The sequence below is a fragment of the Excalfactoria chinensis genome, chromosome 1, assembly GCF_039878825.1.
Source record: "Excalfactoria chinensis isolate bCotChi1 chromosome 1, bCotChi1.hap2, whole genome shotgun sequence".
NCBI classification, from domain to species: domain Eukaryota; kingdom Metazoa; phylum Chordata; class Aves; order Galliformes; family Phasianidae; genus Excalfactoria; species Excalfactoria chinensis.
In genome coordinates, this window is record NC_092825.1 from 160,435,058 (window position 1) to 160,462,588 (window position 27,531).

At 37.5% G+C, this 27,531-nt stretch overlaps 1 protein-coding gene across 1 annotated transcript in view; it reads right to left on the reverse strand.

Annotated features, from left to right (window-relative positions):
- FREM2 (FRAS1 related extracellular matrix 2) overlaps positions 1-27,531 on the reverse strand; it is a 114,638-nt gene that overhangs the window by 45,109 nt on the left and 41,998 nt on the right. Inside the window, exon 3 of the mRNA XM_072361349.1 lies at positions 2,237-2,383. Coding sequence (XP_072217450.1) covers positions 2,237-2,383 — 147 coding nt within the window. The remainder of the gene's footprint in view (positions 1-2,236; positions 2,384-27,531) is intronic.

Consider the following 27,531-nt stretch of genomic DNA (forward strand, 5'->3'; position numbering starts at 1 on the left):
CCCCACCTTTTCACTCCCCAGACACTGCAAACAGCTTTTAACAATTCCTGTATCAGCCTCAGTTGACTGCCAACACTGGCTGAAGATAAATGAGCCTACTGCTTGGATCCCATAATGGCCTGGAAAATGATACATGTTTATTGTTGTCTTTCTTATTGATACAACTGTATTTTCTCATTATGGGGAAAATGAAATCTGGAGAAGAACTGTATGCTGTGAAATAAATACAACACCTAATAACTTTAGGTGACTATAAAATAATCTCTCCTTGCATTGGTGATAAGTATTGTCATTCATTAAAACTTACCATTTTACTCATAGACTAATGAAAAGCTGTACTAGTCTTACAGTTAACTTGTGTGGCACTGCTAAAATTGCTGTTTATGTATGGCATACTTATTGCTGTATATATTAACAACATACACTGGTGCACAAAAGGTGGCACAAAAGGATGTTCAGTCCTTTTTGAATAGTTCTGGACAAGAAGCAGACCTCAACATCTCAACTTTTTTGTAAGTCTGTGTGAAAATATCGGCCTTGCTGTCTATTTGTGGGAGACTGCAGGCCATGCAACTATTATGATTTCTGAAGACGCAAATGTGCTTTGGAAATTAGGATTACATATGTATTTGCACCTTTAGAAACAGACTTCTAAATGTTGCCTTCTGTTGTTACAGTATTTTAATCCTGCTTGGACAGTAAAAATGGCAATATATTTATTTTAAAGGAGATGATTCCATTCACAATTTCTTTAAAAGGAAATGATTTCATTTACTATTTCTGAATTCTTCTGACACATGCACACAAAAAGGATGAAAATTATTCACTGAAAAATCTGTTCAAGTTCTCAGATATTTCTTATGTGCTTTTTTACAAGCTATTTTTAATAGAAAGTATATATACATACGTATTTAAATTAAAATTCTCACCGTCTACATACTTGCTTGTCCTGGAGTCTGCCCAGGTGCTTTAATGTAATGTATCCAATATATCTTTTTTTTAATTTGGATATATGCCATTTGTTCTTTCAGTAAAAATGTCTGGTAACAGAAGAGGTAAATACTCTTCTATCTTCACTTCTTCTGACATCTTGTGAGCAAAGAGCAGATGATACTGACTGAGAAAAACTTAGTCGGTATCAGTAATTTCAACCCCAAAAGGAAGTGGCTGTCATCAGTGCCTGCTGTTTTCCACTTGGTGGAGGTAAGTCAGGAGAAACTCTCCCTTAGACTTCCTAACAGGGCAATCACTTCTGTGATTCTGTGCAATGGTGCAGGCTGCCCAAAGGGTTGTAGAGCCCTCCGAGGAGATACTCAAAAGCCACCTGGATACTTTCATGGGTAATGTGCTCTAGGGGAAGCTGCTTGAGCAGGGAGGTTGGACAGAATGATGTTCAGAGGAAGGTTGGGTCAGAGGACTTCTGCAAATCTGTGATGTACAACATAGCCAGAATTTCAAAATACTACAGAATTATAGCAAAACTGCATTTCACTCTTTTCTGTTTCAATGTCTTCCCAAGTAATAGAACTTCATGTAGCCTCCAAATTGGATTCAGAGTCAAATATTCTGTTTCCTGAAGGCAAAAACTGCTTCTGCTAGTGACTAAATAGTCTGTCACAAACACAAACACCTATGACTGCATCATAAAAAACATTTACATATCTAAATAGTTACAAATGCACATATTAGTAAAAGAATAACTTGTTGCAATATTCTAACATTACACACTTTATTATTTTAATTTTAAAATTTAATATTTATATTCAACGAAATACTTATAATCTAAACTATTAAAATATTTTCTAAAACAACTCAAACAGCAAAGTTATTTCTGGAGAAGTAGCATTCCAGTGATGAATTTCAGTTCCATGCTGATTAACCAGTTCTGTTTGTATGGTCCTCTTCTGATACTGAAGCCAACAGAAGTTTTAATGTTTCAAATCAAAAGAAGGATTGAGCTGTTCAATTGAAAATGAATTGCAGAAGGCTGCAAAAACAACCCCCCTATGAAACCTAGCCAAAACAAACAACCATGTGAAAATGTTATCATATAACTAAAGAAATTATACAACTAGCTCAACAAAAGACAGTTGTTTTGATAAAACAATATATTACTTCTATTATATTCTGCTTAGTATCAAACAATTCTAAAAGGACATGAATGTATTGATGACTTTTCTGAATTATGTGGCCATTGATTTATAGAAGCAACTGTTCAGACTAAAATTAATCTTACTTATAAAAGAAGTTTCTCCAAGGTATCCTCTCCGTTTCAGAACGACTTCAAGATACTTGGAATCTTCATTTACTAAATAATATTCCTTTTCTAAGGAAATCCATGCCCAGTTTAGACGAAAATGTTGATTCTTCAGCTTATTGCCTCCTGAAAAATGAAATACATATATATATATACTCGTTTTCTTTGTAAATAACACTTTTTAGGTTATTGTAACCTGTATCCTGAGTAAGAAACCATCTTAGCTGTATATTAAAATTCCAGCATAGCAAAAGCTTAACACTAAAAAATAACAGTTAAATAGTTGTGATAAATTCGATGCATGTACACTACAGTTGATTTTAGATGTGTACAAACCAGTCCCATGCACTCTGAGGTATGCTGATTTTCTTCTTTTTGAAAGGAAAAAGAACAAGAATTCATCAAATTGTATTTGGGATCCTTTTTTTCAGAAATTCCAAAGTTGAGGATGATCACAAGCATTTCCAAATGACTCACTACAAAAGATGTCATGTGGAACTTCCTTGATAAGAGTACCAGAAGTGCTGGAAGGTCCTTTTAATTTTGAGAGACTGGAGATGATACTTACAGTCTGATTGCTTTTTTGAATGTTTCAAAATTTAATACTTAGTTCAATAAATCTAATGATTTTGGGTTTTCCTCTGTGATTTTAGGAAGAGCTCTCACATCTTGCTAGGAAATGGTTTCAATAATATTAAGTATCCTTGATAAATGCCACAATTTATAGCTGTGCTGATGCCCTCCTAAGCTTACAAGCTTCTAATTATTGGATTAACCACACAAACACAATTGCCTGTGTCACCTAAGGAACTTTCAAGAGACCCAAACGCTTACTGGTATCCTCTTTAACTCTCTTGTAATGACCCATCTTATGGTACCCTGAGTGCCCCAAACTCATTAATCTGCTGAAATGTTTTTTGAGAGTTAAGCTTTCAACAGACCAAAAGACATTCTCAACAGTTCTTGTTACACAAGTGCTGCTTTAGCACCACGCTCTAAAAAAGAAAATTGATCCTAGAGAGCTCTTCCAAGGTCTGTACTGTTGTAGCTGCACAGCAGCTTCCCTGAAGTCTCACCAGACATGGATGGTTTTTGTGCATTTGTGAAATGAAAGCTCATTGCTGCAAAGCAGTGCAGGGGGATCTGAATCACTAATGTGGACCAAGTTAGTATCTCCATGTGACACCTGTTAATGCAGATAGCACTGTCCTTAAGGTAAAACCAATATTTCCTCTTACAATAACATAAAGAATATTCATAGCTCCAATTAAAATAAAATAAAATAAAATAAAATAAAATAAAATAAAATAAAATAAAATAAAATAAAGTAAATGCTCATTTATTTATCAGCAAAAACAGGCTCTAGTTTTGAAGCCAAATCAATGCAACAATACAGGAAACGTCACTCACAGTTTTGCAGGGGGATGGTATAGAATCAATTTAACACCAGATGCAAAACACTAAGCACCGGCCTGCAACACGAGCATGTCTCAGCCTAATTTCTTGTTTCCAGCAGAAATTAAGCTGATGTGCTTACAGTTAACAGGCTTTGTACAACTGCAACACAGTAGGAGACATTACTGAAATGGCAAACTACAAGTTTATCGTAGTGTAAAGAAGCAATCCAGAAGCAACTGTAAACAGATGGTACTTTAAGGCCCATCTAAAAGTGCAACACTTCAGTTGGAAATGTAAGAGATACAAAAACCTAGGAATCATTTCACTGTCTGTAAACCAAGTATTTGAACAACAGATGGAATACAGCAAATTACACATTTCTGATAAAATATAGCATAGCTTAACTTGGTCATGTATGGTTTATCTCCACCTGTTCACTGATTTCCCACAGTAAAAAGGCATTTCTTGTCAGTGTAGGGATTCTGGGTGTCACAGATAAGAAGCAGAACAAATGAAGTTCCATATTTCATTCTATTGGAGGTGTTTGTTACTACTCAGGGGAATCCTTTAATTTCCACTGCAGGGTTAAAACAGCCTGGTTTGCTCACTGAAGATAAATGCTCACTCAGCAACTGTCTTCTGGGAATGCTGGCTGGTGTGACGCTGTAGTCTGATCTCCTTCCCACAAGGTGCTGCTACAGAACAAGATTAGCTCAGGTAATGACAGAAACATGCCAAGAAATCCCTTTAAGCACTTCTGTGCAAAAGCTAGGGAATAAAATAACTTCCTCTGGATAGCAGAGAAATATATCTAAGTATTTCAGTTCATTCATGGTTTAATTACTGGAGGTAGTGCCAGAGACTGATTTTCCCACTCTAGTTTTTTCCAGTCTGTTCCCTTGAACAAGAAACCTTACATTTAATTCCTCTCTACTTCAGATAAGCCTCTGTATTTTGTTATCAACCTGTCTACCAGGAAAAAAATAAACCCAAAACCCACAAAAAACCCACTACCAAACTTGTGTAATCTCTCTAACATAAAGGCAACAGTACTCTGTAAATGAAAGTAGGCAAATGGCCACCAAAGTATCATGCTTTCTTGCCATTTCTTTTTCTTTCTTTCATCTCAGCTTCTATAATGGGAAGGCTAAAAATGCACATAACAAAAACTGTAATAAGCACTGCTATAAATCCAGTAACTATTGTGCCAGAAAGCATGTTCCCATTGGTTTCCTGGGATAAATGCAATATACTGTGGTTTGTGAGAAGAGCTGTGTGTGACATCTCTGAATGCTGGACAGTCTAAACAACTTGACAGAGGTACAAAATGTCTAAGATATAAAAGAAATGAAACAGTACATATAGGTATTACTATGGAGAAGAAAAAAAACAATGCACTGCTGTATAAGTTCATTGCTTCCTAGCAATGCGTGTCAGTCATCGTAAACTCCCAGCTGAAGGAAAAGCTTCTTCCAGGGTTTGCAGCATCGCTGCTGGCATCACTGTTCTACAGCCCAGAGAATAAATAGTTCAAATGTCTGTGGGCACAGGCTACAACCTACAGTGAACTTGTGGACAGGACTCTTTGTTTCATCCTTAATGTCTTAATCAGGTCAGACAAATCTGTGTTTGCACATAATTAGTGAACAAATAAAAAATACTATACAAGAGGTGATCTCCCTGCTGTTAAGAAGGAGCAGCCATGTGGAGATGTTCCAGTAGCCAACTACCAAACCAGTTTCCTGTCTGTCACTGATGCGATAGAAAATGCAGAAAAATACTGATTTTAGAACCTAATGAGAGTATTAAACTTAGGAATCAAAAAACAAGGAAGTCAACAAGAAAGATTTAACTCTTGCTTTCAGCATTTTTTTCCTATTTTTTCTTAAGACTTAAAAACAAAAAAACATTATTTCTAGGGCTTCCATTTCTACTGGCCTACTTCTGCCTCAGAAATATCTATTTTTCATAGTTTAGAATGTGCAGTACTGAGTTTCAGGTTTAGATATTTACATCTAAATCTATTAATATGTAGATATTTTACATCTTGCCTTCTCTGTGCTTTTTGTGTTTAAAAGGAGTATTTTCTAAATTGTGCAACACATCTCAAGGTTCAATGTTATTCAAAGAATATATATATATACATATAATATATTTATTATTAATATCTAAGACTTGTGTTACAATAGAGTAGGAGGTGGAGGATTTATATTACTTAACTTCAGGTACCCACATTTTGGCAAGTAAAACTAAACTTTCAAAGCCAGGAAAGAGACATCTTTTAAGGCCTCTATTATTTCATGCATCTATTTTAGAAAGCAGTGTCTCAAGATATGTAGAAATGCCTACATTTTTTTGTCAGCTGTAAAAGATGCCTATGGTGATCAGGTGGGTTGTAGACATCTTTATTTGTCATCCAATGTTGGGTAAGAAGACCTGAACTATGTCTAAACTAGATGAAAATTGGGCCTTTTCTACAATATGGTAGAGCCAAGTAATAGCCAAACAGATGATCTGTAAAGATAATCTAAGAGCATACAGCTTTCAGGAATTACAAAGTATGCATGCCATCTTCATTTGGTTCCCTATTAAATTATCTGTCCTACATATAGCAATAATATTTCTATAGGCAAATTAATTTTGCATTCTTTTTAGGCTATTTTTTTTTTTCTTCTCCTTCTTCTCTCTCTCTTTTTTTTTTTTTTCTTTTTTTTCTTTTTTTTTTCTTTTTTTTCCCCCCACTTTCCTTGGGTTTAGTCAAACATTTAACCGCAAGGCACATAATTATGATACTATGCATCAGTGACAGTTTGGGTTTTATTCCTCTTCCAGACAAGTGCCTGTAATACAAACACATCAGAATCTTGGAGAGAGAAGCCATTAACAGAGCACTTTTAAAACTAAACAAAAGGAAGGAGTGCCAAATTACAACGAGGTAAATCCAAAGTAACTTTACTTGTCATCAATGAGATGCGGTTGTGGGATATTGCTAGAGAGATGCATGAAAACCTGTTTCTCAAATTTTGCCAGAGTGCAACGTGATAAATCAGGAAACAGTAATGCACAGATAGATAGGACATGGTGCAGGCAGACATGCACAGGAATGGAGATAAGAAGAGTTGAGACACAGTCAAACCTTTGCAAGATAAGTGTCTGGGGAAAGGTGGGCTACAAGGTGACTTCAGGAACAACTGAAGAACACCTCCCTCTGGAAAGGTGTGCCTGAAAAATGATGTGTCAAAGAAGGATGTAGCCTAGAATGGGTCTTTATAGGTTGGCAGATTGGTAAGTTGTCAGAAAGCAGCAATAAATTACTTTTGCAAGGGTCAGAAAGCTAGATATTTCTAGAAAGATCAAGATCAAGTCACCTGGAAACTTCAGTTTCAATTCCACACCATGAATAAAAGAAAAGGGGGAAGGTAGGCTTGGTTAGCACAATAGTTTCAAGGGAAAATGATTAAAATGAATATCCACGCTTAATTATTTATCCTTCTACCTGTGCTGCTCAGATATCTTTATAAAGACATAAAACCTCTATGAGAAATAGATTCAATTGTCAGAACTTTCTATCATGATGCAAAGAGCTCAGAGAAGGAAAGACTCAGCTCCAGTTCTCTCCACTGGCCATTGGACTCTGTCAAAATGGAACAAGAAATCTCTCTGCCATTAAATCCCACCTCTTCAGCACTGGTGCCCTAAAGGGGCATTAAATGATGAATGCCTGACTGTGGCTTTGCTCTCCCTAGGAGTTACCCCAGAACCATAACTCATCAACAGAAGCATACAGCTACACCACAGGTTTCAAGTATTGACTTAAAAAGAAATGGATGGATTTTGATAAAGATATTGGCTTCTCTGCATTGTATGCACTGTGTAATCAGGCATTAGTGAATCAGTTAAAAAGTGCCTGACCTGTATAAGTGTAGCCACACAGACTCATTGCGCCCACAAGATATGAGTCTGAACAAACACAGCTGACTTGTACATGTAGATCTTTAGGGTATAACACAATAACACAGCTACGCTCTTTAGTCATTACAGAGATCATTTAATGGAAAAATAAAACAAAACCTTCAATAAATTCTTCCAAGGCAAAGAACATGCATCAATGCATCAATCACAAGAACAAAAGAGAACAGGAAAAAAAAAAAAAAAAAAAAAAAAAAAAAAAAAAAAAAAAAAAAAGGACAAAATGAAGAAAATCAGTTAGAATACATAGAAATTAAATTAAATTATAAAACAGTCATTATCGTGATCTGAATGGTAAAGAAAGCACTAAGAAAGGAGAGTACCTTTAAAAATTTTATATCCTGGTCTTTCCTCCTTTTTCTTCTTATCTATTTTCCTGACCAGACTAGGAGGTTAATAAAAGAGAAACAGGCCAGTAGTGAAATATTAACAGCCTTCCTATAGTTCAGGAATCATTATATGACATAACTAGAACAACAGCAAGGCATTTTAAGAAACTGTTTCCTTCCTCTCCTTGCAGCTCTTTCCAACTCCTGCTCTTTGTCTCCAGCATCCCGACTCCCCGTTTGTTCCTGAAGCTGTCTCCGACATCAGCAAGTTTTTTTCTTCCTCACACTATTTGCTATACATGATTCATGGTTTCTATAAACGTGCTTTTTGCCAGACTACAGAAAGAACATCTAATCTTAGGTGATTCTTCCCCTGATTACAATATAACGTTGGAAAAAAATACAGAGAAGACATTATATGCTCAGATCAAGACACGTTGTTTCAACAGCTCTGATCTGCCGCACTGTTGTAGTTTCAAATACATCACAGCTCTGTGTTACAACTGCAAAGGTCTCAAATGAACCTTTTGTCTGATAAATTTCTATAAGGCCACTTACAAATAGCTAATATATTTTCTTTATTTAATCCATTGGGGCTGCACACAATATGCTTTTCCTTCTGCTATGAAGGGTCATCAGAAATTGCACATCTAGGAGTGCTGTATTTTCATACAGAAAATACATTTGCAGAAGTGAAATAATAAGGAAACCCAGCACACAAAATATGCCATTAGAATGTTTTGAATTGACTGCAACAGTATGTAAGTTAACCTTTTAATCACCAACTAACTTGTTTAAATGCTTCATAAGCCTTTCTCAAATGTACCACAGCAGACTCCAATCACTAACAATCGGCTGAACTCTGCACCCTTCTGCACTCCGTCTGGCACAGAAACTGAATATATTTGCAGAACAACCAAAGCCAACCCCTCAAACTAGCCCTGAGTGATTAGGGACTAAAACAATGCTTTCTCTGACTTCTCATGAGAAAACACACACTTCCCAGCCTTATGGACTTGGCTTGCCTGGAGTGTAATTGCTGGTATCCAGTGAACTGCAGACAGTTTCCATCTTTCAGTAGCCTCTGTAACTCTTTTTATCCTCCTGTTTTATGTCTGCCCCCAAGAAAGAAATTAGATTGGTTGCATTTGCGATGGCTCAGACTAAGCAAATACTTGAAGTCGAGTAGCAGAAAAAATATTTGAAGAATTCTATACAATAGCTTTGTCAGAAAAAGAAAAGGGGAAGTAAGAGAAAAGACCCAAATGTGTAGACTAGCTACTGCATATTAAATTTTGTTCCTAGTGAAATCCAGCTGAGCATGACTAAGGACATTTCCAAGGATGGAGATTCATGAAAGGTTAATCTGAGGAATTTTCAGTATAAGGCTAGCGGAGTTCTTCTGCAGGGGATTAATGAGATTTTCATTTAGGAAAACTATGGGGAAGAAAAAAAATGTATCTTCAGCCACTGCATTTCATTATTTTAAATTAATTTCAGTTTAAATCAGCTCTGTATACATTAGTTCATCAAGAACCAGGATACCTTCACTCTGCTGGTTGTACTGAGAGGCTGAAGCTTTTGAAGACGGAAAAAGCAAAGCAGATAAAGGGAAGGTGAGTCTGAAACATCAAGGAGAAATGCTGGAGTACCACTTTTGGTCATAAGCCTCCAGAGATGTTAAGTGGTTACCTTTGTAACTGACTTCAAAGGAATCCAAAGGGTCCCCCTGCTGGTTTGGGATTCTGTGCTGTAAACATCTCTGCAAGATGCTGAATGTTTTCATTTTATACAGTTACAATTGTGAGTATGTAAATTCATGAACTCAGGTACAAATGAAATGTTAGTATTTGAAATGTTTAAACACATCAAATCATTGTTTTTAATGGAAGACCCTAAAACTTTCAAAGCAACCATAAAAGACTGTTGCAAGACTGAACAAAGCACATATCCATAGTTCCAGTGAAGAACCACTACTGACAAAACACAGAATGTTTTGCTCCGGTATCAACACAGAAACATAATCTGGCTACTGCTTTAGAAAAGGTGAAGACAAGACATGTGCCACTTATGGGTAGGATTCATATTCTTATAATTTAAAAGACATATTTAATTAAGCTAGCTATGTAGGCACAAGGAATGGAAAGAATTGTACTGTAAGGAACTGCAGGTACATCTTCTGCAATCAGCTGGATCACCCTTTGGAAAGATCTGGACCGCTCCATTGAAAGTAAAGAGAGAGTATTCAAACAACCAGTGTAGATGGGTAACTTTAAGATACCTAAATCTGTTGATACAATTTTGATGTGATTTTCTTGGGTGCACAAACAAGAGTTCTGAGAAAGCTCAAATATACCACGATTCCTAAACTGTGATGTGGTAATCCTGCAAACCCAAACACTTTCTAAGTCACCTTTGGAATATTTAAAAATAACCCAACAAAATCAATTTGATTTAGAATTATTCTCTTATTGTATAGTTACTCCCATGTCACCGTAATGCTAGTCAGCATTCTGTATAGTCAGAAAAAACTTCACAAATAAACTTCCATGTGAGTAGAAACAGAGAAAACCCAAACATACCACTCAAGCTGTCATGCCTATCATTAAACAATGCCTGCATTACCTAAAGCAGAATACCTTTTTTCTTCCTCAGGATCCCCACCCTGCACCTCCCTCTGAAGGAAAAAAAAAACAACCACACCACACCACCTGGATTAATAAGATTTCATGCGTGCATGGCCTGCAGCAATAAGTAAATTTATTAGATCTCTGGCAACGCATTCTTAAAATAAACTTAATAGTCTTCACATCTCTGCTCACTAATTCCTTTTGTGGCGCCAGACAACTTCTCCCAAAAATCAAGCTCCAGATGAAGTAATGCAAGGCTCATTTCATTGTGTCACAGAATAACGGGCTGAGCTTGCTTACACAGTGTCCAATATAGGACTTCTCGTTTGTACCTTTAAAGCAGTGTCACAAACATATTGGTTCATAGGAAAACTACTGCCATTAGAAATCAAGTATTAAATTTGAGTCATGGGGTATCTTCAGTGTCAGACTTGAAACTAACCAGTAGTACCAATGATATTGTACAGCAAGGAGTGCTGCAACCTGACAAATGAAAGACATTTCTTAGAAGAGAAGCCAAGAAAAATATACCTAAAATCAAAATATTATACAATAACCTATTATTTTAAGAGATTTCCATATTTAAGGGAAAAGATTCAGTTTCCCTTCTTTTAAATCACATTTTTACTTAGACCCCACTATTGCAAACTACTTCAAATGTGCTTAATACTTCAGTGCTTGCAATGTCATTACTCTGCTGAAAATAGGTAGGTGTCAGGGTGCTATCTGAAACTGAGGCCCTTAATTTGTCATGATGAATTTGAAATTGGCATTTGTGTCAAACTAATTAGCAAATTTCTCTTGGAGTAGCTGAGATTTTTAACTCCACTGAATAATTCCTCTCCATTTCAGGTGACATTCTGGTCTCATAAATCTCAAATCTTAAGAAGAAAATGTATGTGAGAGGGATTAAAGTGGTAGCTGTCATTCGTAAAACCCACTCTAAATAAAATGGAACAGTTTTCCCATTTCTTCAGGACTTTTCTTTTGTAACTGACCTATAAGAAAAGTATTCTTTTAATTCCACGTCAAGGTGATTGAACAGACTTGAATTTTGGTTCCTTTTCTGTTCTGGCAGGGCAACAAATAAAATGCCCGACTGACTGGAGGAGAACAAATGTCAGGTGGGTTCATTTAACATTTAATTCATTTCAGAGTCATTGCACCTGGTAATCTTGAATACTTAACTTTTAATATTATTTGACCAGAGAAACTCCTCTGTGGTATGTTTGATCCTTTTAAAGCTGTGCCAACCCTATAACTTTTGGCAGGTGATTCTGTCCTCCTCGGAAGGACAGAGTGAAAAGCTGAAAATATGCAAAATAAAAACCAACCACTGATAGAGACAAAGACAGAATAAGTTCTGTAACTCTGCCTTAAAACATGTCTTGTAAAGAAATGTTCAAAGGTATTGGTTCTGCTGTGCAAGGAATTATGTTTGCATTAGTAATTTCTGCTTATATCATGCTGAGTTTTTCAGTATCACTTAAGGAGTATCATACAAAACAGACTGCAAATTCTGATGGCAAAATTAGATTATATTTCAATATTATGAGGTCTGCTCCAAAAGTAATTCCTCTTATTTTGTTCTTTTGGCCCACAACATCAGAGGTAGATGTTAGTGGTATAGCAGTAGATGTTGAACCTTCCCACCAATATCCCATTACATTTTGTTGCCATGTAACAGATGACAGCAGAGGGGTGGTCTGAGAAAATGGTGTCTGACATGGACATGTGTATGAAGCAGAGGTGTACTGTTGAATTCCTCCATGCAGAAAAAATGGCACCCACTGACATTCATCAACACTTGCTAAAGGTTTATGGAGTCCAAACAGTGGATGTGAGCACAGTGAGGCAGTGGGTGGTGCGTTTCAGCAGTGATGACACTAGTGTAGGCTTTTACAAGCATGGCATGTAGGCCCTTTTTCATCACTGATGAAAATGCATAGCTAATAGTGGACACTACAATGAAAAACACTGTTTTGTAGCCAATAATCTTCTCTATCAAATAATGTTATTGTGTTCATTATATGTGTTGTAGTTTCCACAAAATAAATTGGAGGCATTACTTTCAGAACAACCTATGTATTTTAGATCAAATTTCTACGGTTCTAATGCTGCAGTCAATGATTACCATAAGGTGGGGAAAAAAACAAAAGTGGGAAAAGAAAAAATTCTTTAAAAGATTCAAGACAAGATGTAAGAAATATGTTTAAACATCAAATACAGGAAAGGAAGTACTTCAGAACTGAAGGACAGAATCGAAACTCCAGAACAGTATGACCACTGTGAGTCTTGCAAAGGAGCAGCCAGGGCTCAACTGAAACACAGCAGAGGGATGGAGACAGAATTGACTGTCAAATTAAAAGAAGACAGTCTCAACAGCATATTCATTCCAATATGTTCTTCCTCTATCTCTCTTTCTCATTCTCTCTGCACATGCATGCAGTCTTTAGTCATGCTTTAAAACAGTTATATTAAATGAAAATGATCAGTAGAAAAGTACAGCCTTAGCATTTCATTTATGCTGGTACTAAAATAATTTTATGGTTCTGGCATACAAATTTTAACATACAACTTATACACTGTTCTTCTTTTATTCAACTTGAAAGGAGATGACAGATTTAGATATTATTCTCTTTCTTAATATAGTAGCAGAATACATCAAAGCTCTGATAAGTGAAAAGGCATATTTACTTAAAATTTTCTTTAAAGAGCTTATTTGAGAAAATTACGTATTGACCTTCAAATACCAAAGTGTGTTTTTTGATGTGCCAAGTTTATTTGGCATCACTCAGCCTTTTGGAAATCCTTGATCAAGACTTCCATGACCATTCTCCCACGTGTATTCAAACATTAAAATCCTTGAGTTTTTTCCCAATGGCAAGGGAGGAGATGTTTTTGTCAATTCCAACTCCATCTCCCACTGAGACTGCTGGCTATTGCACGCAGGCAGCAAAAGGCACAGGTATCTGTGGGCTGAAGTTTACATTTTTTGACTTACATTTTGTACAGAAGTGCAGGGAGGTGTGACCACAATGGTTTTAATGTGCCAACAGACACTTCTCAGATTTAAAGATGATATTTTCCACCCACCCTTGAAGGGGAGCTGCACCATGCTTTCCTGTCAGCATGTCAGTATTAAACTTGTTATTCCTAAATGATCCCGTGGAAGTTCAGAATATTAATCTTCTTTCCCCCAAGAAATATGACAGTGATCTTGTGAGCTAGTAGGACCCCTACCACTTGTAATACACAGCAGCTTGGAGTGGACTGAGACCCACATGTGTGTGGAGGCTCACTGTGCCAGGGAAGGCCCGTTAAGGGTAGGGGTGTGAAGAAACATGGATGAAGAAGAGACCTGGCAGAGATGATAAGATGACAAATATTACAGGATATCCTAAATTAATGAATTCTGGGCAACCCTTCCGACAGATGATTACAGAGGACTACTGAAATCCTTCTAATAGTAATTGCTCTCGAGCTACCTGTAAAAGCCTCATCCTTGAGGAAGATGGGCCCTTCCTTGGATAGCCTGCAAGGATACTTCTCTCCCTTCTTTCCTTGACTGAAGAAGAAAATAAAAGACTTAGGAGGATTGATTCATGAGAGTGCATAAATTATATAGAGTGAATTTATTGATCTGTGCTATAGAACTGAACACGCATGGTTGTCAGTCGATTTAATATGAGAAGATGGAAGAAATATTCATTTTCACATAGATAATTATATAGTGTATAAAATGACACTGATTGTTGAGCCCGTCTTTGACACTTCCAAAAACGTATACATGTGAGACTGTCTACGACAGCTGACTGACCTGTTGGTCAGACTGAAAGAAAATCAGTTGATCCCCTGCGCAAAACAACCTAATTTATATAGATGGACACATACTAAAGGTAGTGTTAAGAGATAAATCTGAAAAGTTATAAGTAATAATGTTTCAATCATGGTAATATTTGCATACGTCACTTGGGTCATACATATGCCTACACCCTTCCTAAATCAGATCCTCAACTTGCTGCCTGATAGGAAAATTACATTAACTCTTTCAAAGAAGCAAAATAGCCTACCAGTCAGCCTCATCCTGATGCACAGAAGATTAGATGCTGTCTCTAATCTTTCCAAAGAAGTACCTACCAGGTTATCATTTGTTGGCCTCAACCTCCTGCCTTTTCAAAGACAGAAAAATAATAACTTTGTTTGTAAAGTCCAGTTAATAAAACATACAAAATCTCATTACATAAAACCTAGCCATTATTTTTAAAATATTATTTCATCCTTTGCTAGTAATGGCAGTTATATCAGCTAATTATCACATTAAGTTATTGACAGGAGTAGCCACACCCATTCTTGTTAAACCAATTATCCTTTAATTATTCCAGTTATTTTTTAGGTCTTTTATATATCTAAAGAGAAAGGGATACAGTAGTAAAGTAACCTCACTACATCTCACTTTGTTTTTAAGCTTCTCTAGTCCAAACTCACCCTGTATTCTCGGTTAAGTTTCACCCCAGCAAGGAACTGGGATTTCTACTCCACTGTTTATGTCTGTGGGGAATCTAATCAAAAGGGATCTCCAAGATCCCTGCCTCCTGTTCCATATTGTGACAGTCTTTTTGCTGTTCTTGGTCATGAACTCATTAATTTCCACTATAAAGCAGAGACTTCTTGCTCAGTTCTTGTGGTAAAGCCCTTTAAACACCCTTCAAAAAGCAGTGCCTAAAAGCAGCAACTGAAGTCCAGTGTCAGAATAACTCTCTTTTAAGCATCTTGACTGAAGAATTCCCAGAGAACACATTCTGACCTTGAAAACTCTTTGACTAACCATATTTCTAATCCTTTGGACATAAATCTGGTCTTCTGCTATTAAATTCACATATGTTACAGATTCCTTTGCTGCAGTGTTCTTGCTCTGTTCACTTACTCACTGAGCAGCTTTTTGGAAGCAAAGTGAACATAACACAGTCTAACATAAGCATGGAAAAGCACTTTCTTTTTACTTGCTAGTTAATAAGCAACTTTCAGGTTAAGTTTGATAATAGTCCTTATTATTAAAGAACACAGAAGGTAAAGGTGAAGTACTGTCTCAAAAGCTGCTTGTTCTATGCAGACACATTTTCTATATTCTAACTTTCACTGTATGCTTACATTACAGAGTTCTTTATTTGTAGTCTCCTTGTTCTTTTACTGGCTGATATTCCAAGCTACAACAAGCAAGATATCTTAAAGGTGCCTAGACACATGAATATGGGAACATGACACAGCACATGGACAGACTGGAGAGTTGGGAGGAAAAAAACCTTATGAGAATCAACAAGGGCAAGTGTAGAGTCCTACACATGTGGAGGAATAACTGCATGCACCAATACAGCTTAGGGGTGGATCTGCTTGAAAGGAGCTCTTTGGAGAATGGCCTAGGGTCCTGGTGGACAATAGGTTGCCCAAGAGTCAGCAGCATGCCCCTGTGGCCCAGCAGACCAATAATACCCTGGGGTTCCTACATCTATATGGCACAAACTGCAATTCCACAGAGCCCAGACCCCTGAAAATCAAGGCTTTATCAACATGATGCTGTGCTTGGCCTGCAGATCTCTGATTTCCGAATCAGTCCATTAAGCCCTGTCCTGAGTCTCTCAGTGAAGGACTCTGTTGCTCTTTACACAGAAAAGCTTTATTTTTGTCAAGGAGTAATAAATGAGGAGAACAGATTTTATCTCAGTTCTCTCAGTGTTTTTCCACAGTGCAGTGTGCATGTCTTTCCTTCTCATTTGTGGGAAATGGGAAAATGGTTATAGAAACCATTTTCTCACTGTCTGTCATCGCATACCCTCGCTTCTTGTGGTAAATACTGCAACAGCTTATATGAAGATACAGTACAGAGCAATTCTTCTGTTTATTTTGAAGGTTTCTATTCAAAGCCTACAGACAAGAATGAAGAATCTGTGCCAGGAATTAGTGTGAGACAAATTCTACCATCAGTTTTCACACTGTGAGAGTCCTTACAGAATCGGATTATCTGGGACACTTATTAGTAAGTAGAAGAACAGCAACTATTTAAAATAATTGGAGAGCAGGGCAGAAAACCTCCCTGCAGGAATGCAGGCTGCGAGCTCCATTTGGATTGTGGTTGACCTTTTTCCTAAGTAAATTCAGAACACAGCCACTCAAAAATTGCAGGACAATGAGATTCATACAGTATACTGCATAAAAAAGAAACAAGGATAAAATGATTAAGAAATTTCTTTAATAATACTAATTTGGAACATCAGGAATTTTTCAGGAGTTCTGAATTATTTTCCAAGTAGGTAGCTATTTAATATTCAGAATCTCAAAAGCAGGAAGGTCTATTTCGTTTCATCAAGGGGAAATCATTATATGTTTAAGAGCTAACCAAATCCTCTACATTTCCCAAGATGACACAGTTTGAAGTCACACTGAAGATAACTTCATTTCACTGATGGTCCTACTTGTCAACTTCCAAAATGAAACCACAACTCTACCGGGATGTATTTAGTGGAATGGATCCTTAATGGATCTTCTAAGATCTGCACCCAGATATTCAAATTCTCTCTTCATTTAACACCGTAAGAACATAAAAGCAGTGAGAGGCAGCAGGAGACATACCATCGGGGAATTATTTTGACTGTTCTTCCCCTTGCTGCAATTTTTAATCTCAGAAATGCTTATGAGAATTTATGCAACTCAATACAAACCATTTTGATCCTTTAGACTCAGAAAGAGTACTGAAGTCAAAAAGAGAACAGTATGTGAAATCCCAAAGAAATCTAAATGATCAGTTCAAGCAAACAGCTTACAGTACTTAGGAGACTTCCAAAGATATTTCCAACAAGTTATAAATATTCTCACTGTAGTAAGCATAATATTTATATTCTTTAACTTTTGCCAGAATATTAACAGGAGATGAAAAATCACAGAATTGAAGGGGTTGGAAGGGACCTCTGGAAAACACTGAGTCTAATCCCCTGTCAAAGCAGGCTTCCTAATGTAAGTCACACAGGTAGGTGTCCAAACAGCTTTTGAGTATCTCCAGCAAAGGAGACTCCACAACTGTTCTCTCTGTGCTCTCCAGGGCTTGTTCCAGTGCTCTGACATCTTCCAAATAAAGAAGTTCTTCTTGTACAGAAGTTTGTAAAGAACTAGTTTTCTAGTTTGTGCCAATTGCCCCTTATTGTGTTTATGGGCATCATCAAAAATACCTGGCCTCAACCACTTGACTCCCACCCATTAGATATTTATGAGCACTGGTAAGATCCCCTCCCAGTCTTCTCTAAGCTAAGCAGTCTCAGGTCTCACAGCCTTTCCTCATAACAGAACTGCTCCAGACCCTCAGTCATCTTTGTGACTCCCCTCTGCACTTCTCTAGAAGTTCCTTCTCTTTCTTGAACTGGGGAGCCCAGCAATGTGCCATTTTTGAGCATCAACATCACTTTGAGGAAAAATCTCCAAGATTTCTTCCCAACAGCAATGTATTCTTTATTTTTAACATGCCAGATGCATCTCACCTGATGAACTTAGGCCAGCTTTCTTTGTATGTTGTCAGATTTATAAAAAGAAAATTGAAATGCTGTATGTATAAAATTATAGAATGATTATCTATATATAGATATATGTAATATGTTTGTTACAAATATATATATATATATATGTACGCATACATACATATATATAAACACATATTATATATATATATATATATATATAAAGAGAATTATATATGTATATGTAAGTCCTTACAGATTTGGGTAGGAAGGCATAAGTCTGAATGCTTTGTTAAACAGTTTGCTGAGTACACTGCATTCACTCCATATTTAAAATCAATCCAAATCTGTGTAAATCATCACAGCTCAGCTGAAGGAAATGGAATGGTGACTGTTCATAAAGATGAAGCCCCAGCCAATATTTTTGTGTTGTTCTGACACCAAAAAACAGCATAGGTTTCTATATCATATGCTTACCAATAAGATGCCCTTCATATCTGCAAGATTAAATCTCTTTGGCTGTTTGAAATAAATCAATAATGTGGATATTGATAATAATGCAATGGATAACAATGTGGATAATAATAACATTTCACATCATGAAGGACAGTAACATTCACTGCAGGTCTCTGGAATCACAATTTCTGTACTAATAGGTTCCACTCTGTCTGCGTCCCCTACAGGGACTCCATGATCCCCCTGGCCCTTGCCCTGGAGAGAGTAGACTCCCACAACCCACACAGGAGAAATCAGTTCATGCAGCTTGCCAAAAAACACAAATAAAAGTCCCCATTCTAACAGTAAATCAAGACTGAGACCCCTGTGCTTGTCAGAAACGTCACTACTGCTCCCTTCCCAACACAGAAATATCAGAAAACCTCTTCTAACTTCAGTAGAGCAGTTTAGGCTGATATAACACATGTAGCTGTTATCAGAATAGTGACATCTCCCATTACTCATATTTTCACTCTGAGAATGTTAAGCCTAGGGGCTGGGCAGTATTAAGCTCTTGCTGGTTTCATACACTTGCTAGAAATGGTAAGGAGATTGTGGAGAACAATGTTCTGGTAAGAATGTAATAGTATTTATTCACCAATAGAAGAAAACCTCTGGAATTGATTTGTCCTTTCTCTCCCCTGACATTATATTTATGGAACTCTACTGGGATGACAAGACTCACTGCAGAGAGCTTTGCTAGTTGATTATGTGTAGCTTATAGCTGTAACAAATTGTTGCCCTGTTACAAATGACCCAGCCTGTAGGCCTGTTGGTTTCAGTAACTGCCACTCTTTTTCTGTTCTTGCCAGTGGCATCTGGAAACTTTCTTCCACTGTCTCTGCAGGACTTTTTATGTTGGGAGACATTACTGCATTGAATTACAGTCGTGTTTTTGAAAAGTATTTGCCAGGATTCATTTCACCTAACTTTGGACATTGTGGACATCTGTATCCTAAGATAGTTATTCTAAGCATCCATTATAGTCAGCAATGGTCTAGTCACTAGATTAGGATTCTGTGGCCTAAAGATAGGTATTCAGGGCCATTTGAGATCCAGGACATCTGCACAGGGCTGGAAATATAACAGAGCATGGCTTTGGAGATCTGTTTCTTCTGAAGGGTTGGACAGAGGTCAGGCAGGTTGCCTGGAACACTCCAAACTGTGCTCAGTGATTATGCATAGACACACATTCATAAACCAGCATTTAGACATCTGTATTTGGCTGTCCTCATTTTAGCACAAAATCCCACACACTGCATTTAAACCTTAAAATCTTGTTTTACATGGCAGCTGACTTCACCTCTACAGAGATTCACAAGTCCTACCTCTTGGAGCTCTACCATTGAGATGACTGTGTAGACGTTTGCCTTCGTCAAACAGGCAGCCTGAGGGCAGGTGAGTGAAGGAGGCAGCATACATTTTGGTGCTTTAATGAGACTTAAACTGACTGACACTATATCTAAGATCAACAGGTTCAACTATGCATTCAGCAAGCATAGACAAAGCACTGTCAAAGGTATCAGGAACTCCATGTTCCTCTGTAGGTTCTCAGTGCCAGCCTTTGGCGTTCCCTCTCTACAGCTGAAACAAGCGCTTGTGTGGTCATATAAGGAACTTCTGTAACTTCTACCTGTGGTAAAACTAAACGAAAAATAAATAGATCTGATTTAATTTCAGTGATTTCTCTGAAGCAGAGTTCACAGCACAGGGGTAACTATGCTTGTGCCAGCACTAGGGAGGCAGCAGCACAGTGGCAAGTAACAGGGCTGGAAAGAGAGCAGAACTGATGTGTGTGGCAGCAAAGATGGCTCTAGATGCAGAAAGTAATTCCCTAGGCACTCATCTCTTGCTGGTCAGACTGTTAAGAATGTAAATCTGGTCATCACACTGAAGAGTGGTGTTTCCACATTATCGCCACTAACAACTTTACCATTTGACTACATGATCGTAGTGATCTTTTCCAACCTTAATGATTCTGTGAACTCATCCCCTAGCATTATACCTTACGTAGGGTGTCACCAAGGCACACATGCTGACACTGACCACATAACTGTTAACAACATGAAAATGCTTTTAATACAAGCCAGGAGTTGTGACAATCATTTGAAGTGGTCCTAAAGATTCCAACCTTACAATGCTTCCTGAGTAAAACAAAGGTCTGCATCTACCCAAGCTTTTTGTTAAGGAACCTTTCTATCTGGCCCACTTGTCAAGACACTGATGTGACTGAAGGGTGAAGCTGCCTGAAATGCTGCAGTTGAATGCTTTTGCTAATCTATTAGGCATTATCTTGCATTTAACTGTCATGCCCAACAGCCAGCCACTTAGATAAGAATGAGCTATTTGTTGTCTTAACAGGGAAAAAAAAAACAACTAACCTTTTAAAAATTAATTCCCTTAAACTCATTCTTTACTTACATAACTCACATCCACAACACACAAGCACCCACCAGAATACATCTAAAGTGAGTGTATGATTAAAACACAAAAATCATGGTTTGTTTGTTCTGTAGAAGACAAAAACAAAAGTGCTTCCTCTTTGATTAATACTGTATCACTTGAAACAATCTGCTAAGTACCAAAACCTAGATAAATATTAGCAAATGAAACATTTAATTTGTATTTTTCAGGCTTTAGTAGCTTGTTAAACGTGTGAAGGGAGTTATTTCTTGAATGCTTCTCTGTTTACTGTTCACTAAACCATTCAGCACCTTCAGGTGCCAAAAGAAGGAAAGATAAAGAACATGAAGCTAATCCAAAAATCAAGACCTGGGTATTAGCTGCTGCCTTCTGCAATGCTTCAGGTGAATAACCCTTACATACTGACTTATCCTGAAAACAATAGCACAAATGACTTTTTCAGCCTAGCACACTTATTAACGCTATTCATTTAGCTAAGCTGTGAATGATGTAGTCAGCAACAGATACTGGGTGAAAAATCCTTTCACTTATGCATTACTGAATAAATAGATCTGTATGACTGCGTGACAGACCTCAGTGCGAAAGCAGTGAAGAAAATGCTTTCTCTCCATAAGATGAATCTGATCAAGGTGTTCTTTAGTTTTCTTTGTTTCTCTTGGTCATGTTACATTAAATGGAAGTAACACTCACAAATTAAAGTACACATTAACCACTGGTACCATTAAACTATCTCAGCAGTTCATGTTTGTTCAAATCCACTTTGAACGTAGTGATGTTTTAATACTATGTGACAGTGCATATTCTCTTGCAGGAAATAAGGAAGAAAACTCAGACCTGAATCAGTTTCACTGTTTTTACATTAATTGAAGTCTACAATAAAGTAAGTATCTCTGCTTATTCAGCAACATCATAAGCACACACAAAAATCCATCTTTAAAACCTGTACAACCTGCATGCAAAAGGTGATAGCAGTCATCCCAGATACAAGGGTATGTGAATGAAAAAAAGAGCAATAAAAACTGAAGCAGATTTATACATGCACGACGTATTGAATTTTCAGTGCCCTCACTACTAAAAAAAAAAAGATGATACAACCCTTAATAACTACAGAACCACTACATGAAGATAACTTTTTCCACATGACTACAGCCAAACCACTGAGTGAATGAGAAGAAAACTAATTCCTCACATTTAAATTGTTTGTATCTTCTTATTCATTAGACACACTATAGGTAGCTAATTTAATATTTCCATGCCACAGTCCCATTACAAGCTGTTGTAACTGAGACATCAATGTATTCACTGCAAACAACATAGCTATTGTTCAGAGAGATAGGTGGTTTTCATAGCACAGATATAAATGGTATTTAATGTACAATTATGTTAAAATATTAGAATATTTCCCAGTTTTTTGTGGGTTTTTTTTTTTTTTTTTTTTTTTTTTTTTTACAGTTAACTAAATTGTAGAAACCCAAGACAACTGTATGTTTGCATGCATATGCTGACTAGACTTGATGGATGCCCTGACCCTGAAGGTGTTGAAGGCCAGTTTGAAAAGGACCCTGGGCAACCTAATCTGGACCCTGATTTAGTGGCTGGCAACCTTGCCTGTAGCAGGGGGGCTGGAACTAGATGATCTCCTTCCATCTCAAGTCATTCTATGATTCACCCCTGCACAATTCCATGGACTTCTCCCAAGACTGCAAATAGTGGAAATGAAAGATTTTGCTAGTGAAATACTTTTCAGTATACTTCCCAATCCGATTTACGTTCCTTAATGTCTCCTTTATGAGAAAAGGCTGCATATCATAGAATCATACAGTCACAGAATTACTCAGGTTGGAAAAGACCTCAAAGATCATCAAGTCCAACCACAGGCTAACCACAGTACCCTAACTCTAACAACCCTCTGCTAAATCATATCTCTGAGCATTGAGCTTGCATGCTCAATGAGTAGGAAATCATCTAATTTCATCCTTTTTAATTTTGCATGCTCAATAAATGAGAAATCATCTCTAATTTCATCCTTTTTAATTTTATGGATATTATCCTTGGCAAACAACAGCAGTCAGGTCAGAAAATTATGCTCTCCACAGTGAAAAATAGCAAATTAACTTTTGTCTATGAAATATTAAGTGGGACTCTCCTCACTTAAGTCAGAGTTAAAATCTCTATGTTAATCCAGCTTCTCATCATTGTCAGCAGAGATACACCTATCTAGTATGTAATAAAACCTATCTGTGTTATACCTGCATTTTAAACTCAGCTGATAGATTGTTATGCTAAGAGGATGGAAGTGACAACTCTTAGATGACCGCCATATGATAGCAAAACCTCCCATTCATTTGACCAACACAGAATTTCCTGGGTACAGGCAGCCTATTTGTTAGCCACTGGTTAGGAAGTCCTGTCAGAATTTGCCTTAAATTCAAACAAACAAACAAAAAAATTCCTCAGAGGGGCTCGCTATTCTGGGTCAAAAATATTTGAAACACTGCTTAAAGCTTCAGTTCAACTAGCTGTTCAGCACTCCTTCGGCTCAACAGAGGGTTCTTCCTCCTGAAGTCAAAGCCTGCCTGTGCAGGAAACACTCGCTAGTGAGCTGCTCTGAGTCTGTGAAATGAACTTTTTCAGGAACAAAGAACCATCACAGATCTTCCAGTTTCAGTCAGAGCATACACCTTTGAGTTGTGTTCAACAAATGCATAACATATATTTAAAAAACAAAACAAAACAAAACCACCAAAACAAACTAGGCTACACTGCACATACAATTCTGCCCAAAGGAAAGGATGAAAGAAAGAACATTTTGTGACAAAAGCTAATCATGTTTGTTCATGTACCACTGAAAGGTGATTGGATACTATAGGCACAGGGTGGGGGAAGTGTATGAACCAACATAGAGAAGAATAGCCTCACTATCGCTCAAGTTCCAACATGCTTCCCTGTCCCACTGCACTGCTCTGTGCTTTATCAGGAACACATTTTCTTTGCCACCTCCATAAGCTCATATCTTAAGTAAACGAAGTTGACAGTTTTTTCATCAAGCAGCTTCCTAAACTGAACAACAAAAAACTATGTCAATGTTAACTTTGATTCTCAACAATAAGAAATCTGATTGTAAAACAAAACTGACATTACAGTGAGCTATCGATAACCTAGCCTTAAACATGAAGTCCTGCAGATTTCTGCATGTGCTTGCTGTTAGGCATCCACAGTTGTCAAGATCTGTATCCTAGTCCAGAATATATGTATCTGGAGACTTAGCAGTTCTTCCATTCTCATTTCAAGTCAGCTAAGTACCAGACTGAACATGTGCTCAGATGTAAATCCTTCTAATGCTCTTGATGGGTTTTCAAATTCATGTAATATGTAAAGCTTCAAAATACCCAGCCCTATTACATAGTAGATTATAGCATAAATCCTTGGCCAGGAAGCTGATCCTAAAATGCATTCTCCATTCTCCATTCTAGCTTGTCTTATGCTGACAGTTGCATTTTTTTTATCAGAAGCACCATCTGTGTACTCCTTATCCAACTGCAGGCATAAAATAAGGGAGACTTGATTTGGTTGATGAGTGAAACCTAAATACAGTGTGCAAATACTCTGTGCCTTGCAAAACAGTCATGAAGCAGTTTTACACACTGAACAAACAACAATAAAACTTTACACTGGATGCCTTATTGTGTCACATGTGTTTTCATTTAGCAAAGCATTTGTCACGATTGACCTTGTAATCTTATCACATTTCTCAAACTGACAGTTTCAATAGCAATAAGCTACACTTTAAAGAGATTTGCTGGTGATATGTATACAGGTAGGACCAAATTCTAAAGTCTTCAAAAAATACTTGGCGCTGCACTCCAAGCAGCTTTGCAAATCTTCAGTTATGATGTCAGAATTGGTCACTAGTAATAAAAATACAAATTAAATCCTGGAAATAATAATAATAATAATAATAATAATAATAATAATAATAATAATAATAATAAACAACGGGATATTATGTCACAAAATATTTCTTTCTTTTTATACACGAGAAATAATTATTAGCTGTAGCTTAATATCAAGCAGCCTAAAGGCTTGGAAGAAGGAGCATGATGAAAAAATACTACCACGTAACCTGGAAGTTTGTGTGCTATGGTAGCATTTTATACAGGCAGTGCTCTTTGTTTCTAGAACTTGCCCTTCACAGGTCATATTTCCCTGTTAATCAGGATACTTTCCTCCCTCAATTAGTGCAACATTGATCACAGCCTGTTTTCAGGTTCCCTCAGACCACAACAGTAGTACAAGCAGTCATTTCATTGCTGTGGAACGGATGTCTTTTCAGTCCTTGCCCTCTTACGAAGAAAATAATTGGCAATACAGAGCAGAGGAGTACAAAATGAACACAGATAAAAGATCAGCACTCATTCTGTAGCTCTTGCCTGCCTTCCCTGTGCTGGCAAAGCTGGCCAGACAAACAGTCATGCCAGGAAACTACAGGAAAGGTTTTCTCTCTTGAGCCAAAATCTATCTGGCAGCTCTCCATGGGCCCTGCTTTGCATGGGACTCATCATGGACTATGTCAGTAAGCAAAAGGCTATACAGTCTAAAGGAAAATAATTTAGATGCTATTGGCAGTTCCCAAATTACTTGAGACAGGTGGAACTTCCACAGCAGGTGCAGACATATGTAAAAAATTGGAATGTGTTTCTGAGTTCTCTGGTGGAAATCAATACAATTTCTGTTTTATAAGGCTGTGATGCAAACTGCAAAGTATGTAATGTTGCCTCTATGCTTTTAGCTTCAGGGCACTAAAGTAACACTTCAGTATACTTGTATTTATCATACAGGGGCAGCTGGGAATGTTGAGATGAGCAAATGGAAAGCCAGAGATTTTGGTGTCTGCTTAGTCTTGGATGGGGGCTGTGCTGTAAAATATTGGAGTGAGTATAATAACAAAGGAGATTGGCTATATTACTGCATCTATTGGAACTGTTAGTTTTAGTTTTAGGCTGCTGCTAGGCAGGGAAAATGAGTGAGATGGCATTAGAAGCTAATATATCTTAGCTGCTTATTTCTGCTCCTCTGCTGGATGCTGTCATCAATAGCAATTTGAATGAATAGATCATGTGAGTACCTCTCATCCACACCAGTGCAAATGAACCAGGTTAGTTTAAACCCCTTTCATCAGCAATTTAAGGTAACTCAGATGGCCTTATGCAGAAGTACAGAAAGACAAAGTTCTGCTGTCTCTCCTATGAGGTCTCAGCCTTTAGTAGAGGTTTAGTAATGAACAGCTGAAGGACAATATGATCTTAAACCATCACAGCTGTTTCTGCAGTGATTGTCTCAGAGTGTTAACTGAGATGCACAACATGGAACAGGTCACATATATGCTAGTTGCTTCAGCATGCTTGCAGATTCTGAAAGAAGGAAGAATCATATTGGTGGGGATTTGGATGCTTAAACACTGGCATCTAGTGCAATATAAGATGGCTACGGAAACCAGACATTCCATGGAGAATGGCAGGCAGGATCTATGGAAAATCTGAATTGCTCTGAAGTGGCAGCTAGATGTGAGAAGTCCACCTCACAATTCTACCCTACCTGAGCTATTATGAGTTGTGTTCATGTAGGTGATTCATTTTAAAAACTGGTGTTTTTTCCTTCTTGTTTTATAAAGATTGAGAGTATGTTTTTAAAGTAAAAAATGCAGGAAAATATTTTTTGTCATCAATAAGATCTGCAATAAACTTCTTATTACAATTCAGCAAGGACAGAATTAAATTAATGCTGGATGCTGTTTCCTAATTTGCATGGGCATCATTATTGCATCATATTATCACAGATGCCAAGGACCAGTTCTTTGAGGTAAAAATGCCTCAGCAAGTGGCACTTCCCATGACTTACACTTTGAACTACTTTGTTAGCCTCCTTGTGCTGCCAGGCAGAAAAAACTAGCTCAAGTGCCTCAGTACAGTTCCTGCCAGTCATGACTTGGCAAGGATGTGAGGGATTAGGGAAGGGTGCCATAAAGCTCCTGGTAGAGGCTCAGGCTTGTAATGACATCTGCTGGCTAACTAGAAAGGCAATAAACCACTTCTAGTGAAGCTCAGTCCAACACAGACTTGTAGAATCACAGAATAACCTGGGTTGAAAAGGACCACAGCAATCATCTAGTTTCAACCTCTTTGCTATGTGCAGGGTCGCCAACAATGAGACCAGGCTGCCCAGAGCCACATCAGCCTGGCCTTGAATGCTTCCATGAATGGGGCATCCACAGCCTCCTTGGGCAACCTGTTCCAGTGAGTCACAACCCTCTGTGTGAAAAACTTCCTCCTAATATCTAACCTACACTTCCCCTGTCTCAGTTTAAGAGCATTCCCCCTTGTCCTTTGACTGTTCACCTTCGTAAACAGCTGTTCCCCCTCCTGTATATGCTCCCTTCAAGTATTTGAAGGCCACAATGACATCTATGCAGACCCTTCTCTTCTCCAAGCAAAACAAGCCCAGTTCCCTCAACCTTTCCTCATAGGAGA